The sequence below is a fragment of the Chelonus insularis genome, unplaced genomic scaffold (genome assembly GCF_013357705.1).
Source record: "Chelonus insularis isolate UGA/USDA-ARS -01 unplaced genomic scaffold, ASM1335770v1 contig_63_pilon, whole genome shotgun sequence".
In the NCBI taxonomy this organism is placed as follows: Eukaryota; Metazoa; Arthropoda; class Insecta; order Hymenoptera; family Braconidae; genus Chelonus; species Chelonus insularis.
This window is the reverse complement of record NW_023276680.1, coordinates 98382-116438: the sequence shown is the minus strand read 5'-3', so window position 1 is coordinate 116438 and position 18057 is coordinate 98382. Positions and strand designations below refer to the sequence as shown.

Here is an 18057-nt window from a genome sequence, read left to right as displayed (position 1 = left end):
GTGAAATTTATAATGATTTAAGTTACTTTAATATTCATTTATTAAAATGGAATTGTAGGAGTTAGTAAAAAATCAATTGGCATTGTGATATTTTACAGAGATATTTTGTTTGTTGATTTAATATCGGGAAACCTCGAACAATTATTTACTACCTGTACTAAGGACAAAGACTGATCACTAATAGAGTTATTTCCGCTGGTGAAACGGGATGCACGGGCAATCGATCATGACCTAGTCAAACGAAATTCAACCTCTTCCATAGCCAGAACTTCGACGTCGATCAAATAAGACTAATCCGGCCACTATAATTTTTTCATCTTTCATTTCTTGTGAATAATAAGTGCACTTCTGAATTTTGCATCCGTTCATCCGATATGCCTACGTTTTTATCTAACTTCATTCGATCAACGTTCACTATTCTTTCTTGAACGATCCCTTGAATAAAGTGATAAAAAAATACACTCTGGATAATTTTGATAAATTTTCATTTTCTTTTTTTTTGACGAGATAGATGATTCATTTTTTTTTTATTTTTTCTGAAAGAAGAATGAAAAAATTTAGACGATTTTCTATAAATATTTTTTTTCAAAGAAACGTAACAAAAAGAGTAGGAGAGCGATTGAAAACTGTGAAAATGTTCGAAAGGTTTTAGTAAAAGAGATTAAGAGCTTTTCACTCATGTTTTTCTATTCATTTGTTCACTGGCCAATGAACTTTTAGAAAAGTTTTTAGATCTTACAAAGAATAATTTTGTTTTTTTTTAATCACGATAAAGCCATTAAATACATGTGGATAAAAATCGTTTATCAAAAACTTTATTTAAAATACACAAGTTATTCAATCCTTCAAGGTAAAATTATTCTATTAGCCTCTAGTACATATAAATTCTAGTAAGGCTGATTCGTAGTAATCTACATCATTAAAATGTCTTGACAAATTTAATTAAATAAAAATTTCTTGAAAGACGAAAAATATTTTAATACTTTTTTTTTCATTATCCAATGATATAGTGTAAATGAATATTGAAAAAAATACAGCTTATGTTAATTAACAAGTGAAAATCGCGTTAAATGAAGCAAATGAGGATCGATAATAAATTCTGCTTCTGATTAATTATTACTTAATAAATAAGTCAATACATGGAATAATAATAACTTTTATTATTATACTAAAATTAATATGCATACATATAGTTGAGAACTCTTAATCGTTTTACACGGCAAGCAAGCAGGTATCTCACTATTATTATTATAAGACGATTAAGCTAACCTTCAGCTCGAAATTCCAAGTTCCAAATAACATGCTAAAGAACCAAATTGAATTTATTCTATTTTAAAACAAAACAAATATCATGTGAAATTTTCGAATTTATTAGTTTAAATTCAAAGCTTTCTAATATTTTTAGTAAATTAAGAAAGATGAAATTCGTATTACAACTTATGTTATTAAGCTGTGAATCACTATCTGTATAATTGATCGGTTATAATAATGAGGACAAATGAAGTGGCTGAATTATACTTGAATGTCTCTACATGAAAAGCAGGTAGATGGTAACGCTCATGAGTTATTCATAGAGTCTATCATAGCTACTTCATCCAGATTGCGAGATTAATCGAGCGCGTACACCCCTCTTTGCTCTCTTAAACTTTTCACTGAAGTTTCGACCTTTTCTTTTTTTTAACTTAGAAATTTCATCGTATGAACGAATTGACTTTGTTTAAACCTTCGATTGTTTTTTTTGTTTGTTACAAAAATTATAATAAAAAATTCACGAATTTGTTTGTAAAAAAGATTCAATATAGTGGCATGCAATATTAAGAATCCCTCGTTGTTAAAAGATTTACTGTCATTTATAAAATATTTTATGAAGTAATTATTTATTTTATTTTAAATAGATAATTTGATAAAATCAAAACTAAAACAATTTTTATTTTGTAATTTGTAATTTTTCATTAATTAATGAAGTAGTTTGAAAATTGATAAAATAATTTGTTGCAGCCCCTGAGTAATTATATTAAAATAATATGACTACTGTGTTTTTATTATTGTTGTTATTTAATTAATAACTGCACTTGTAACAATTAATTATTTTATTTTGTTGTACTTTGTTTTAAATATATTCAAAATTATTCCTAAATTTTTAATAAAATATTAGCGGATATAGATTTTTTTAAATTGATATCATCAATTTGAAATTAAGAATTTCTTGTTAATTAAATTTAAAATATTGGAATTAATTTTAAAAAAAAAGTTTTATCAGAAGGAAAAGATAAGAGAATCTTTGTAAAGAGATTGTAAGTGGAGTAAAAGATCCTTTAACTTGGTTTATCGTCGTTGTGGTGGCAGTATCGTGTGGTCTTGGTTGATCTTGCCGCTCTAAATTAGAGTGTCGATTAAACCACTCATTTGAACCCAAACCACTAAACTCTTTCTTCTTATACGACCAGCTAAATAAATCTTAGGTAGGCACGCGGTCGATTCTTTGAAGATATCGTTTATCTTACCTAATACCTATAACTCACAGGAAAATCCTTAAAACTAACACTAGTTCCATTAATTATTGATCAGCCTGTTAAAATCACATTGCTTAAACTATTGCAGTATTAGTAACAGTCTTAACTGCAAGACTTTTTTATTCATCTTCTCTTCTTGCCATTCCGATGAGCAAAACCACCCAAGCATGTGTGCCAACATCGACCAACTAAAACTGTTGCTTTTATACTTTTTACTTTTCTTGTATATTTTTTATGTTTAACCAACGGGCGTTATGAGAACGTTAGACCCTATACAGTTGGATGATAGCCAAAGGTTTAAGTGCCTATATGTTGGTAGAAGCTGTGGTTTTAATACTGACCATGACGAATCACACGGTAACGTTACATAAAAGGGTTGCAAAGAAACCAAAAAGGAAATATGATGAAATGAAAATATCTATGAAATGATAGCCCAGTTCGATAATCTTCTACAATTTTGATCTTTCAACTCTTATTAAATAAAATCAATTTAAATATCTATAAAACACAAGGAATTTTTTGTACCAATTTATTATAGCAGTTTAAATCAATTAATATTAATAAATTTCATAAAATATAAAAGAAACTGAACTGATAATGATTTAATAGTATTACATATTCCCTACAATGACTATTAATCTAGTACAAAGTATTTTGAGATTTTTTTTGGCTCTGAATCAAATTTAAGCCATTAGGAAGATAAGTTAGAATTAAAAGTGCACATGCACGAAGAAAAAAAGATGAATGGCAGGAATTCCAGGATGAAAGAGAAAATTCGAGTTGGCTCAATTCACTCGTGGGTTCAGTCATCCTTTAAGCTACGTACGTCCAACATTTGGCTTAGTAGTATGCTGTTTTATGTTGAATTCTATATCCATGTATGTGGTCCACTGTGGTTTAGTATGTGGTACCAAGCAAGTTTGGTGATAAGCTGACGTTGCAACAAGATCTTTCGACAGATTGACAAAATTTTAACAAAAGTTTCAATCATTTTCTATCTCTTCATTTGTGTTATATCCATTAACGTAAACTTTGCTAATTACTCTTCAATATTTGTAAGAACACTTAGAGGTAGCTTGTTGTAAAAATAACAGAAAACATTAACGTTGACTGCTTTTGTAAAACAGCATAATGCAAAATTAGCATTTAAAATACAATTTAAAGTCTTTTGAAAATTATCCTGCCATACTGAACTTCACAAACAAAGAACTAATTATTTATATTAAAGCATACAGCTTTTATTTTTACTATGGAGAAAAATTATTAGAGATTTTTTATGATTTCATGACAGTAACAATAAAAAAGAGAAGTAGTAAAACAGTTTATCTCTGTGAGTTCTATTTAATATTATTATTTACTAAAAAAAACCATTTGAAGATATTGTGACGTAATAAGAAATATAAATCACATTATTTTTTCTAGAGAATTTACTGGAATATTCTAAAAATTAATTATCAATTCATCGATATTCAATAAGACTTTTAGATATCTATTACTAACACCTCAACATACTTTTAACCAAGAAGTCCTTGGTCTGATGATAATACTAAAAGTCAAAGGACACACATGTAAGGTTAATTTTAAATATAGTATTTAGAATAAAACGTAATACACGATAAATAAAACTTCAATCAAGAGTAAATAAAAAAGCAGAGTTGTGGTTTTCACAGACACCTTTCATTTGATTGCTTTCCTCTTCTCACCAAGATATTTCTTGCCTCATTCTGTTAAAGCTAAAGCCTTTGGCACGTCAGGAAGAGGGGTTGTGTCTACACAACGAGATAAAACCAATCACACAGCGTTGTACACACAGATATTTATTACTGCGGATTATCTGGCCAGATTCCAAATACAAACACATTTCTTGCTCCATTTGTAACTAGAACTTGGTAGTACGAGGGTTTCGTAAAGTAAAGAAGACATAAATTGAAGAAGGAAGAAAGACAAAAGAATGAGAAAATAAAAAAAAAGGCTAACAATATAAACTTATAAGAGAGTAAAGAAAATAAAGATATATAAACAGATTGATAGATAGATAGATGTAAGAACATTTTTTCTTCTAATATTCCTACAATTTTTAGTCTTAAGCCTTTGAATTCGTTGATAAAAATAAAAAAATGTTTTAAAGAACGTGCATAGGTTTTTATTGTCAGATAGACTATTTGAACAATAGCCAACATACCAAGACCTCTTTTCCTTCTTTGGCTCTCTCGTGTTCTCTTCTAGGTCCTCGACCCAAACTCCGTAGCATCCAACTATCTAGACGACCAAGAACTTCACAAAGAACGTCCTTCGCTGTAATAGATTTATTCGCCCGGCCATGGAAAAGAAAAGAGGCAAAGACAGGGGTAGGAGTTAGAGATACATCCGGGTGGAAACGACTGGCCAAAAGGATTTTGGATGTCGACGTTACAATCGCAGCCGCCAAAGAAATACCACCCTTGTCTGTTCCTTCGTTTCTTAACTTCTATCTTACTCTTATACTACCCAGCTCTCTCCTATTCTATTCGAAAATATCTCAAATACTAAATCCTTTTGGCTTGGATAATGTGATACTTTCTCGCATTTCCTTCTGTCAGACATTCAATTCTCTTTGACACTGCTTACAAGATAGATAAGGAACTCGAACCATGACATAAACGTTATATTCCTCTTCTATGTTTTTGGTTGACAATTCTTTCTGAGTATGTAATTAAATGTAATCATACTGAGTCATTAAATTGTTCAAAACTTATTAAAAAATAGTCACATAAGTTGTAAATAACTGTAAATAGATTATTTATAAAAAATTCTATTTTATCTAAAATAAAAATAAAAAAATCAAAATACAAAAAAATTAAAAAAAAAATAAAATTAATGTGGAAAAATGAAAACTTATTTAAAAATTTATCGAATTCAAGTATTTACACGTTATTTTATTGAATATAAAACAAAATTTCTTATCATAAATGGAATAAAAATTTCATAGAAGCGCTATTTTTATTTGAATGACATAAATTCATACTATCGTGATAAATTTTTAATATCTCAAGCACTTTTTTGGATTTCTTTTAAAAAATATGCAAATTAATGTGAAGCACCCAACCATGAATTCTATTAATGTAAATTCAAAATGTGTTACAGTAAAATTATCTACACGTGTTCAATGTTATGCTTTGAAGTATGTTAGAAATAGCCACAAGTTTGTGTATAGCAATTTAATATTGAACACACTCAAGGTGTGTCATTTTAACACACCTTCGATTTACAGTAATTTATTGGCTTACTAGTTCTTTTCTGATCCGCCCTCCTCTATGGTATATTAATATTGCATGTTACTTAATAAGAATAAATAATAAAAATAGAAAAAATTCATATAGTTTAATTTTAAAACAGTTTTATGGATGATAATAGTTGAAAAAAACTAAACTTTTATAAATAAAAATACCTGTCATGATAAAAATTTCAATTTTTAAATAAAAGACTGCTTAATAAGAGTTACTATTGTCATCTGAACATGCAGTATTGAAAAGCTTGAATTAAAAGAGGACCAGTAAACAAAAATTCCTTCTCTTTTTTGTAATTTGATGAATTTTCAATATTGAAATGTATTATAAAATTTTTATATGATTTTCTGATTCAGTTAACAATGTTTATGACTGCCACCATATTTTATCATGTTCCTGTTGAATAAAAAAAAATAAAAATAGTCAAATATTAAATTGTAACAAATATTATTTTAATTCACAGACTACTTTTCTATTTCTTAATACGGAAAAGACTGTATAAACTGCAGTAAGTATTCTCGAATACAATATTCTATAGAAGTTATATAATACGCTTGAGGAAATGAGGGAAAATAGCAGAATACAGAAGACATAATTTCTCTATAGTGTACTTTATTATATGTACATTACAGTGCCTACATACAGTTGTGTCACGCGTCAAGAAACTCGAAACTTTGAATACTCATCATACTACGCATATTCAAAGCAAATCCTTAAATAATTTTCTCGAAATTACATATTTATTGGATCATTAATATATGCAACAAGCTTGATATTTATTTTCTACGGAAAATTTTAAGTAACTGCCAACTACGATTTCATTTAATAATTCTTATGTGTAGAGCAAGGGAGAGTAAAGTGGAATGTGGGAGCAAAATAAAACAATTTACTAATTCGTGAACATAAGCTTAAAAACACTTATTGCACTTTTTGTTTATCAATTGTTTAATTTATTAATGGATTTAAAATTAACATTTGCTAATATATTGATGGTTAATTTGTTGATTTACGTTTTTTTTGGTGTTCCACTTTACCCCACCTTCCTCTAATAAATTTACAGCTCGAAGTATTTTTTAATAAAATCAATTTTAAATATATGCTATAATAAAAACGAAATATTTAGATATGGAAAGTAAAATTCGTGAAAATTAATTTAATTTATTAAATAACTTTTATTTTAAGCATGTACAATTAAAAAAAATATTTACGATATTTTGAAATTGTCATATTTAAATTGAATGAATATTAAAATTTCCATTCATCCATTAATTCACTGAAAACATCATTATTATCTGTAATTATGACAGTGAAAAAATTTTTATTTTACTATTCAAATACAATATCTTATTTACTTTTTTTTTGAGTAGTCCTTGCATTTCAGAGAAATTATCTCTGAGTAAACTTCATTGATATAAAGATAGTCCTTAACATTTGTACTAATTTAAACTAAAGTTTAAAAAAACTTTTTACATATTAGACCCACGATTCCGCGCTTGCCTTCCAAAAAGCCGAATTTTTCTGAGTAAAATCAATTAATTACTATAATAATACAATAAAGCATAATTATAATAGCCCAACAGTTTGAGAACAAATATATCCTTCCATAGCAATAATCTTAGAGAAGTTTTTTTTCTAATACAATTATTACGATAGTGGTTTATTGAACAACAAGAGCACAAAATAGATGCCTAAGTATGCAATCAACTACCGTCCGAGTTGTGCATACTATTTTTTGCTACAGTTTAAATGTCGATAAAAATAACATTAAGACAATTAAGGGATAAGAGTACAACACGGGATGGGTTTATAGAGACCATAAAGAAGAATGCGAAGCCTTCTCCAAAAAAGAACGAAATTTAATTTAAAGATGAAATTGTCAAACATTTCATTTCATTCCGGTCCTTTACCGACCGAAAGCCCGTGAGATCAACACCCCAGATATATGACAAAAAAAAGTATTCTGCTCAAAGTGGAAAACACTCGACTTTTTGTATACACATTTGTGTATTATATCTATTTTCAATTTGATCTATTTTTCACAAAACAAATTTAGATTTTCAAAAAATATCAGCATTTTTTAAAATCAAATTTAATATTAACTTTTATTATCGAGTACGTTAGTAATAGCTTTTTTTTATTTTTCAAGGTAGTTTTATGAATATTACATGAACAAATTATTAAAAACAATGAAAATAAAATTACCCCCATTCAATTTAATGGGTTGAATGACGATCAAATTTTTGCATCGAATGATTGGATGAACTAGGGAATTTTGTGTGGGTGACGAGAAATAGTTGTGGTTATGTTCGCGATTTCATTGGAGGTTTACAAAACACCACGTGTAAGTGACATTTTATACTTTGTGGTTGGTAAATACAAGTGCTCTTATGCTATTGACCTATTGATAAACTATATTATTATATGATATAGCGTACCATAAGATTATGCAAACACACAATAATAACATTTGATATTGTTTATTCGCACAATCATCATGACAAATTTAATGTTAAAAGTTATTTTATTAAATACAATTTTATATAAACATCATTACTATGAATATCAGAAGTAATTCAACAGATTTCTGTTAATTAAATGAACTGAAAAAGAAAAATTGAAATAATTACGTAACGTATGGAACTAAATATACAGTATGATATTTTTCTCTTTACCCAGAGGGGAAAAGTGTGACTATCTACATGAAAATTAATTAGCAAGCCAATTGAACTTTAACGACCATTCGATTTTATGTTTTCAAATAGCTATGCTGCAGGCTGTATTCATTGATAATAATTCTCTAGAAAAAATCGACTATCGAACTTTTGATTCAACGAGATATTGTATAAAAATCGATCAAATACTTTGCTTCAACTTAACAAAAAAATAAGATCCATTGGAAATTAGCATTTTAATGTTAAGTAAATTGTTATTCATTAAATAGATGACTCATTGTTATTAATAATAATAATTATTATTATTATGTTCATCCTGCAATAGATCGTAGAATAATTATAAACATTTTAGGTGTTTAAATTGATCATAATCGCAAGTTTCTAACCCCAACATCAACCTCTAATTTTATAGTCACTCCTGGGAGCACGTGTACGTATAAGATATTGTCACGTACCCAATTAAATTTTACTCTTATTATGTAATTACCTACATAAATGAATTTTCTACGATATTTTTTTGTTCTTCCTGCTAATTATCGAATTACTCTGTTAATTTTATCATTAATAATCCGCACACAATTCTTAAATAACAACTTTCATCGTTCTCCATAAGCCGTTTGTGTATCTACGCTGTAAGTGAGATCATTTTTCACTTATAAATCAAGTACTCTGAAAATCACTAGTTAATTTTCATTCCAAGAATATTAACTTAATATATATTATCAGTCAAATTAACGTTCCTCCTTATTCAAGTTCAACGAAAAATTTAATTTCTAACTGGATATCTTTCATTTTGAAAGTATTAAATATTTTTAAAAAATATTCTCAGACACGTATTAAACAAATTTATCATAGTACTTACCCTCAGCATGAAGGATGAAAATGATGATAAACACTGTTCCCAAAAACTTATTAATAGTCATTATTTATGTAGTTTTGAGACAGTAAAAATATTAATGAATCACTATTGGTGACAAATAATTGAAAAATTATAAAATTTGCCTTTCATTTGAAAAAAACAACACTCGAAGGAATTAAAAAATCTTCTCGTAACGAAGTTGAGACACAGACTGGTCATAGAAGAAAATTCTTGCAGGAGCAACAACGTAACGCATGCGTTCTAAAATCCACGTGCCTATTTCTCCTCTTTATTCCTCACTCCTTTATCAACTACGTCCTTTCCGACATTCAACGGTTGCGCCGACTCTTTGCACCTATTGTTATAGTTTCCCCCTTCCTAAATTTGCTATATATCTATAACTACACCTCAATCTGGAGAATCTCCGAGGTATTAACTCGGAGATTAATCAGAAAGTTTTGCGTCCGCGGTAAGTACGTCATTAACTCATTTGAAATTTCCTTTTAATTTAATTTGACAATCATTAAAATTTTATATTAGTAATTTAAATAATATTTCATGATTAGTTTCATTAATTATATTCTCATTCATTAGAAATTGCGTTTAATTTATTAAAAATTGCCAAGAAAAATGTTGAGTAATTTTTCTGAAAATAAATGTTTATTTATTTCTTCCATTCTTTTTGTTAAGGAAAACATTTTGACTCAACTTGATTTAAGAAATTAAAGGGACAAGAGAACATTAGAGAATTTCATAGAATGTTTAATAAATTGTATTTTTATTATCTATCACGTATATAGATATTAGTTATTAGATTCGAGAATCTCTAATTAGTATATTATCTTCAGAGAAGTTGAAATTCGGAGGATTGAAATTATCTCATGAGTGTCAGGCTCGGTATAGTCTTGATTTACATCAAGCAAAGCTAGTGCTCATTCCATTTATCTTGAAATTCTATATTGCTTTGTCTCGTTTCTGCTTTCATCCAACTATTATCCTTTATCAACCTTCTTCTTAAGTTATCTCCTACTTTGTCTGTTCTAAGCAAACACAAATCTAATTTCTCTACTTCAAGTTAATTTCAACTTTTAAATTTTAAATGTATTGCAAGTACTGGCCATATTTACTTGGAAAATAACAAAGAAATGAAAAATATTATGCATGTAGGTATTTTATTAACAAAGAGTTACTTTATTGGTTAAAAAAGCATTTGGATTCTTTTTGTAAATAAAATTGTTACAATGAAATTGCCTATTTCATGTATACAATAGTCAAATTTGAAGTTTAAATTACTAGCAAATAAAGTAAAGATAACTACCAATAAAACACACACTGTATTACGTTAGTAGGAGAGAAAGAATATGAGAAAACACAAAGGATGATTACAAGAACAACGTATATGCAGTAGCTTTGTCAGTGACACATTATATCTCTTACTATTTTGGGCAAAATACAATTTTTGAAAATATTGTAACTATAATGCATTCAATCTTGTAGTATAAATAAATTTATTTTGATCTCGATTCATTATATATAGGAGAGCAGGTAGGATTATGGTCCAGTCTTTAATATAGTTTATTTGTTCATTATGCGAACACGGTACGTCTTTCATCAGCTAATTCATGTATTAAAAAATAATGTATTGGCAATAAATAGAAACTTCGAAAAATGATAATTGATAATAATTTAACAGAGTGAAATGTAATTGAATAAAAACAAAAAGTGACCCATAATCCTATTTCTTTTCTTTTCTAACAGATTATCCAATCGCAAATGGAACATGAATGATGAAAATTGATCACATTAGACACTGACATTATTGTTATTAATAATTAATAACGTATTTAAAAGAAATAAAAAATAAATTTGTAAGAAAAAATATCGAATGATCTTGAAAGATACAAAAATTTCATCATAAATTTTTTATTACAAAACTGTTATATTAATATTATCCTTAACGGCATCTGTAATATATATTTTTACCTATTCAATTTTGACGAAGAAAACAGTCATATTGCTAGAAGAAGAAAACTAGCAATATTGCTAGAATTCTAGAAAATTTTACTAGAAACTCCTTCACTTATATGGATGATCGTTGAGTTAAGCAAAGTTTATTACTAAAAATGTCTCGTCAATAGATACTCGAGGTTTACAATAAATTCTAGTAAAATTTATTTGACTAAAAAGTAATTTTTAGAAATATTGTAGCTAATTTTATCAAATTATTCAACAGTATATTGAAAAAATTTATAATTTGGTAAAATTAGCAACAATATATTTCATAAACGTAAAGTATCATTTCCTATAATCTTCAGGAGATATTATACTCTTTTAATTAAAAACAATTCAAATAATTAAAAAATTACTCCTGTTAGATTTTATGTATTCTGATTGTAACCTCGTAAAGAATATTCTATTAGGAAAATTCGAGGCTATGGGTATTCATATACGATCACTTAAACTTACGCACGCAACACAACCAATGCTTAGTCCACGCGGCTATTTGAAAATATTGGAAATAATTAAAATTTTTATGGTTATAGAATTATCGCAGCTGGATTTCTTCAATATACTGTTTATTTTCAGAAAATATGAAAAACTGTTTTATACTATTCTACAAATCCCAGGATATTATAAACGTGTTAAAATAACACATATAAAGCGTGTTTAATGTAAAATGTCCATAAAAAACTATTTATGATTTGTAGATATTTTTTACACGTTTCATAGTGTGTGAAAAATCTAGAGTTTGTTACGACATTTAACATTGAAGAGGCTTAGCATATTAAAAGTGTCTGCAAGAATGGTACACTTGGATTTGCAGTGTACCAATCGAATTTTATGAGAATTCTAACAATGTTTTCAACATAATAAAGTGATTAAGATATGAAGGAAAAAACCTTATATTGATTTTGCTTGATTCTTTTAAGACTATTTATTAGATGGTATATGAAACTGTTTTATACTATTAAATTTTTGAAAAATAAAATTATTTTGAAAATACCAAAAGTAGAAAAAAGTAATTAGTAAAGTGAGAAAATTTTTCACAATCAGTACAAAAAAATCTAGAATAAGCTATGAGTGAGTAATGAATATGTCTGATAAATGACGATCACTGACAATATTCCTGAGAACAATAATGACACCCAAAGGACTCGTTTACTTGGCCGATAATTTCCAGAGTGATATAAGACTTTGATAGTCTGATAAAAGGTATTGGTGGGTGTCTCTCACATCCAACTTGGCACTTAAGACAGCAGAGTATGTAAGGAAGTGGGTTAATTGACTGCGAACGACATATTCCCACGTCGACCACAGGTCGTATAACATGTCGAAGCATTAATTTTTAATTGGTAGCATGTCTGAAAGGTGATATGATTTCAGTATGTAATGTTGGTGAAAGAAGAGGAGGTAGCATCTAGTGATGCGAAGAAATATAGAGTATACGGTACTAGCATGGACATTTCTTCGTGGAAGACGCATAGCCTTCGCTAATATGACATTTGAAATATAGTGCAACTTGCGATGTTACCATTAAAAGGTGAGATGACGATGGAGAAGAAATAACTGTACGAGTATTTGAAAAGAATGAAAACCCAATGGGAGGTTAAATAGTACACAAGGCCTCGAGCTTCAACATTACAAAAAAATGACTTTGAAAAATATCCTAGAAATGATTAAACGTTCATGGAAAGTGTCTATATTGCTACATTGTAGCTATTGCAATCGTATAATCATTAAAGCGATTTTTTTCATGAAAATGGTGAATTGCTGTACTGATTCCTAGATGTAAATACAATTAAAACTAAATTCATTTTACGCTAAAGAATAAAAAGAATATATTTTCATTTGTATCCACAACTATAAATTAGGTCAACTAAATTAACTTAACCTTACATTAAAATGGTTGATGATAAAAAATACCTAGACATTCGAATGCAGCTACAGAATTGCATCATATTAAATTCTTTTTAGTCCATTGAAATAAAATATTTCTGAATCCGTGATTCATCGTGTAATAACAAAACGTAATGAGAGGTAGAAATTTGAAAAATAATTTTTAATAATACGCAAAAAGTTTTAATAATAAATCAGCAGCTTTTATTTTAACCACTCTGGATGATTTAAATCATGAATAGTTCACGAATTGAGTAACATTATGTAAAATTCGATAACTCCTATCATCATACTAAGATAATAAAACATATTTCAAATACGGGTTTTTTACCCTTAGAGAAAACCATTCTAGTTAAAAAAAAACTTGATTCCAATAATTTTCCTTCATTTATAACAGCATTATGGTTAATAATACTATAAATTTTTATAAACATTACTAAAAAGATTGAAAGCTTTTATATTTAAATTAAAAAAATGATCAATAAATATTTCAATACATACAATGCTTAAAAATGAAATCCATCTTTTAAAAAATGATATGTTTTTGATTTTTATTATTCATTTACTTCAGTCGTCATGCATTTACTATTTCATGACGAACAATACGTACGTAGGATCATATATTTTAAGCGTACGTTTTTTTATCAATAATAATCCCCATATATCCTGCTCTAGAGAATGATATGCTGCAAGGATAAAATTTGTCACATGCTAGCTGATACATATTTGGCAAGTGTTCTCAACATCGTAGATGCGTGGAATGAGATTATACGGATATTAGAAGTGCCGTAGGGAATGGAAGATAATCCGAGTACGACGGAAATAAGTCGACCGCTAGTCATAATCCGATCGAAACCACTACTGCTATTGCTGTTAGCTTGCGAAAATGTGGTCGGTCTACGGAAATTCACATCCTTTTAATCTTGTTATAGCGATAACGATATTGAAAAGATAAATATTTTTAAAAAAATCCATATTCACATTTATTTATATATATTTTTATCAATAAACAACTAGTTTAAAATATAAATCATAACACAAAATTTGTTTTGAAAACAATCTGATGACTTCAGACACGTAGAAACTAAGCAGTTTAGAATAGAAGTTTCTCTCCAATTTCAATAAAGTTCATTTACGTGCCTTAAATCAAAAATCCCGAAGTATTTCGACACACGTGTCAGCCACTTATCTCAGTTGACACATTCGTGTACCCTTTTCCCAATTTTAAACTACTTGTCTTTTCACTTGTTTCTTAAAAAATGATAGTGACACTAACAGTCAAACCCAACCCGCACAGATGCCACCTTATAAAGTTTTTCTTTGAAACACCGTAAAAGGGCTAGAAAAAAAAAGAGATGGAAGAAGAAAATAAAGAAAGAGCTATGTCCTGTCAAGCTGTCGCTGCATGGAAGCACAACTGCCAACTTATAGGACATGTTGAATGTAAGCTAGGAATATTGCGTCGGTCTGTAACATTTTTACCTTTTTATTCTCTTCCTATTTTTGTCACTAGTGTAGAGAAAAATAAAAATTTTACCTTTAGATAAAAAGCCCAAGTGATCTGAATGAAATTTATAAATGTCCAAAAAGTAAAAAGGAAACATAATTGAACAGTTGATAACAAAATGTTGACGAAACTTCAAAATTGTTAAAATATTCATGTTCTGATGAGCGTTTCAATATCTAGATAAAATATACAAGTTTATGGGATGTTCCCTAAATACATCGAGTTACAGAATTGGTGTTTTTAGAGTGTTCTTATTAAAAAAAACTGCGATGATTTCCAGCTTAATTTTCATACTTTACTAATATCATTAAGTATGTAAATCATAGAGATATAATTATTTATGAGATATGTGTTCACATTATGTTATTATAATGTTTTTATAAACTATATTTTATAAAGTTTAAATAGATCATTTTTTTTGTTTTTAGTTCTTGTTAATCAATAAAGAAAATTTTTTTTTCTAATTTTCTACGCTACATAAACTAAATTAAGAAAAAGAAGACTCATACTTATAATATAATTAAGTATTGACATGTCAGAGATGATCATGATTTCAATATTATAATTAAATTAAGATATAATTAAAGATCACATAATCAATTCTTATCAACAAATTGTACATTGTATATTTGTTGTAGATTTTTAACTCAACAGTCGTTAATAGTGAAGGAACTTTTAGATACAAGCTAGCGACAACCTTCAATAGATAATTTAACCATTGAATGGTAACAAACTGCTTTAACATTCTGTTTATTTTTTAATTAGGTGATTGAATGTATTATTTAAACTAAACACTTCAAAATAAGTATGATTTTGAGATTTTATAATAAAAATAATACAATCATAATTGTATATATATGAAATATTACATGCAATGTTGCCGACTGTTGTTGAAATATATTTGATCAGGTTCCCTCGTAGCCAGCTCTGTCTCAAGCATTTTCGTCAGACTTATGTCCGTCTACTTCCTTTAATAATAACTTATGTACTTAACATAAAAATTTTACTAAACATTGCGTTAAAAGTATTAAAAAATTTTCGATTAACAAAATAAGAAAGTATAATTATTATAAAACATTTTTATTTATATTTTACATGTAAGTAAGTAGTTGATTAAACTATATATAAGTATAAATTGATAAGTTCTTGATTTTTATTATAAAGTTCTTGGTTCTATAACCAACCAGAATCCTCCTTTAGCTGACGTCGCAACACCTTTGTCCAATGTCAATGGAAGATGCATTTTGTGACTGGTCTTCAAAGTACATTTAGCAATTAAATGAAAAAATAATATTTTTGTTTCTAGCAATGCAAACCTGTTACCAATACAAATTCTTGGCCCAATGCCAAAGGGAAGATATGCTGGAGAATTCAACAAAGACTTGGAGTCAACTAGAAATCTTTCTGGCTTAAACTCGTCTGGATCAGAAAAGAAAGCAGGATCCCGATGAAGACCAAAAGCTGGAAACCAAACACAATCACCTTTTTTTAAAGGAAATGATTTTCCTCCTGGCAAAGCAGGTGGTAATTCAAAAGGTTTAGTACAAATTCTATCCAGAATTGGAGCAATGGGGTAAAGTCTTAATGTCTCATTGATAATAGCATCAAGATATTCCATGTTTTTTATCATTTCATAAGTAGGATCACCATTAGATTTCTTGTATATTTCATCTACTTCACTTCTTAATTTTGCTTGAACAGTAGGATTCGCAGCGATAACATGAGCAACAAAGCTCATCAGAATCGACGTTGTATCAAATCCACCAAAAAAAAATATAAATGCTTGAGATGTCATCTCTTCAATGGTTAACCTTGTACCTTGGCTTGTTTTGTTTCTTGTTTCCATCATTAATTGAATCATGTCAGAACGGCTAATACCTTTTTCTTCTCGCATTTGTATTGTTTCACGAATAATTTTTTGAAAGAATTTTTCTACTTTAGAATCAATAAGTTTTGCCTTGAAAAAATTACAAATATTAGGAAAACTGCGTAATAAGAAAAATTTAAAAGCAAGTAAACCCTGAAAGCTAGTTGACTTGGAGCCGAGAACGTAAAATTCATTCTTTGGATTTCTCATTGAATCAGTCGTAATTCCAAATGCACATGTGGCAATAACGTCGGTTGTATATCTACCAAAAGCATTTTTAGAATGAATATTGACAGGACCTTTTTTAGATTCTTCTATCCAGTAATCAGTAAAATTTTTGCTACAGTCTGACATGAGCTTGAACATACCTTTCATCTTGCTTGAAGTAAAAGAAGGACTCAAAAGGTTTCTAATTTCACGCCACTTGTCTCCATGAAGAGAAAATAAATTGTTGCCGAACAGAGGATCATTTTCAGGATTTACAAATCCTCGATGATCTACGAAGTTATCAAAATTTTTGATTGAAATATCTTTGATAAGTTCAGGATCACGTATCACAACTGTTGGACAATTAAAGTCAAAAAATCCAACATATCTAGCTTTTGGATTAAACTGATATACTTTTTGAACCATTTCACCAAATGAAGTCAGACATAACATTGGTGTAGCCATATTACCAAATATTGGCACTGGTTTAATATAAGGTATTCCATACTTTTCGAAAGGATTAATATTCGAATAAAAAAAATAAGCAATCAGTAAAAATAAGAATACCAACAATAGCGTTGTGAGCTCCATCAATTAATTTCACTTTATACACACAATTTTTCCCTATTATTCAGGTATGTACGCTTACAAGTATTCAACTGAATCCATTTCATGTAATCATCATGATTCTCTCCCTCCCAGCAAAATTGTTGTATACACATGACGTCTATCAGTAACAGGCAGAGTTATCAGTTGCAATACAGATATTCTAACGGAAAATATATATTTATAATCTTAATAAAAATATTATTAGAAGTGATAATAATATAAGTTATCACATTCACAACAAGTAAATATATGTACATTTTTTTAAAATATACATCAAAATACTCGTGATAACATTGAAAAATAAATAATTCAATCGAAGTATTTGTTTATATATCTAAAAAATATAAATAATGATCCTGATAAAGTTAACCTTAGGATAAAGTTCATCAATTTTTTCATTAAGAAATAATTAAAATTTTTAGAATCGATTGCATTATGGTAAAACATTTATTTATAAAATTCTGAAATGGAAATATTATCGGTAATTATGCAAATTAGGTTATACATTTCCGATTATCTTGAAAACTTTGTAAGTTATCAAGTTTGTCATCCTGAATAAGAATATGTATATCCGGTGAAAATAAGTTCAGTTATATTTAGATTTAGTCAAACCTTAAATATGACACTAATTTAATCTGATCTAATCGAATTCGATCTAAT

General features: G+C 28.1%; 2 protein-coding genes across 2 annotated transcripts in view; both read right to left on the bottom strand.

Annotated features, from left to right (window-relative positions):
• Nucleotides 1-9722, bottom strand: part of LOC118070516 (neurotrimin-like) — a 118338-nt gene extending 108616 nt beyond the window's left edge. Inside the window, exon 1 of the mRNA XM_035089150.1 lies at nt 9314-9722. Within this exon, the coding sequence (XP_034945041.1) occupies nt 9314-9374 (61 nt within the window). The 5' untranslated portion in view covers nt 9375-9722. The remainder of the gene's footprint in view (nt 1-9313) is intronic.
• A 6055-nt stretch (nt 9723-15777) lies between these two features.
• Nucleotides 15778-17525, bottom strand: LOC118070514 (cytochrome P450 9e2-like). The gene has a single exon (XM_035089148.1). It carries the CDS (start codon nt 17377-17379, stop codon nt 15871-15873), a length of 1509 nt encoding a protein of 502 aa, XP_034945039.1. The 5' UTR covers nt 17380-17525; the 3' UTR covers nt 15778-15870.
• Between the last annotated feature and the right edge of the window lie 532 nt (nt 17526-18057).

Coding starts and splice junctions, on each gene's coding strand:
- LOC118070514 (XM_035089148.1), bottom strand. CDS start 17,379: ATGGAGCTCACAACGCTATTGTTGGTATTCTTATTTTTACTGATTGCT.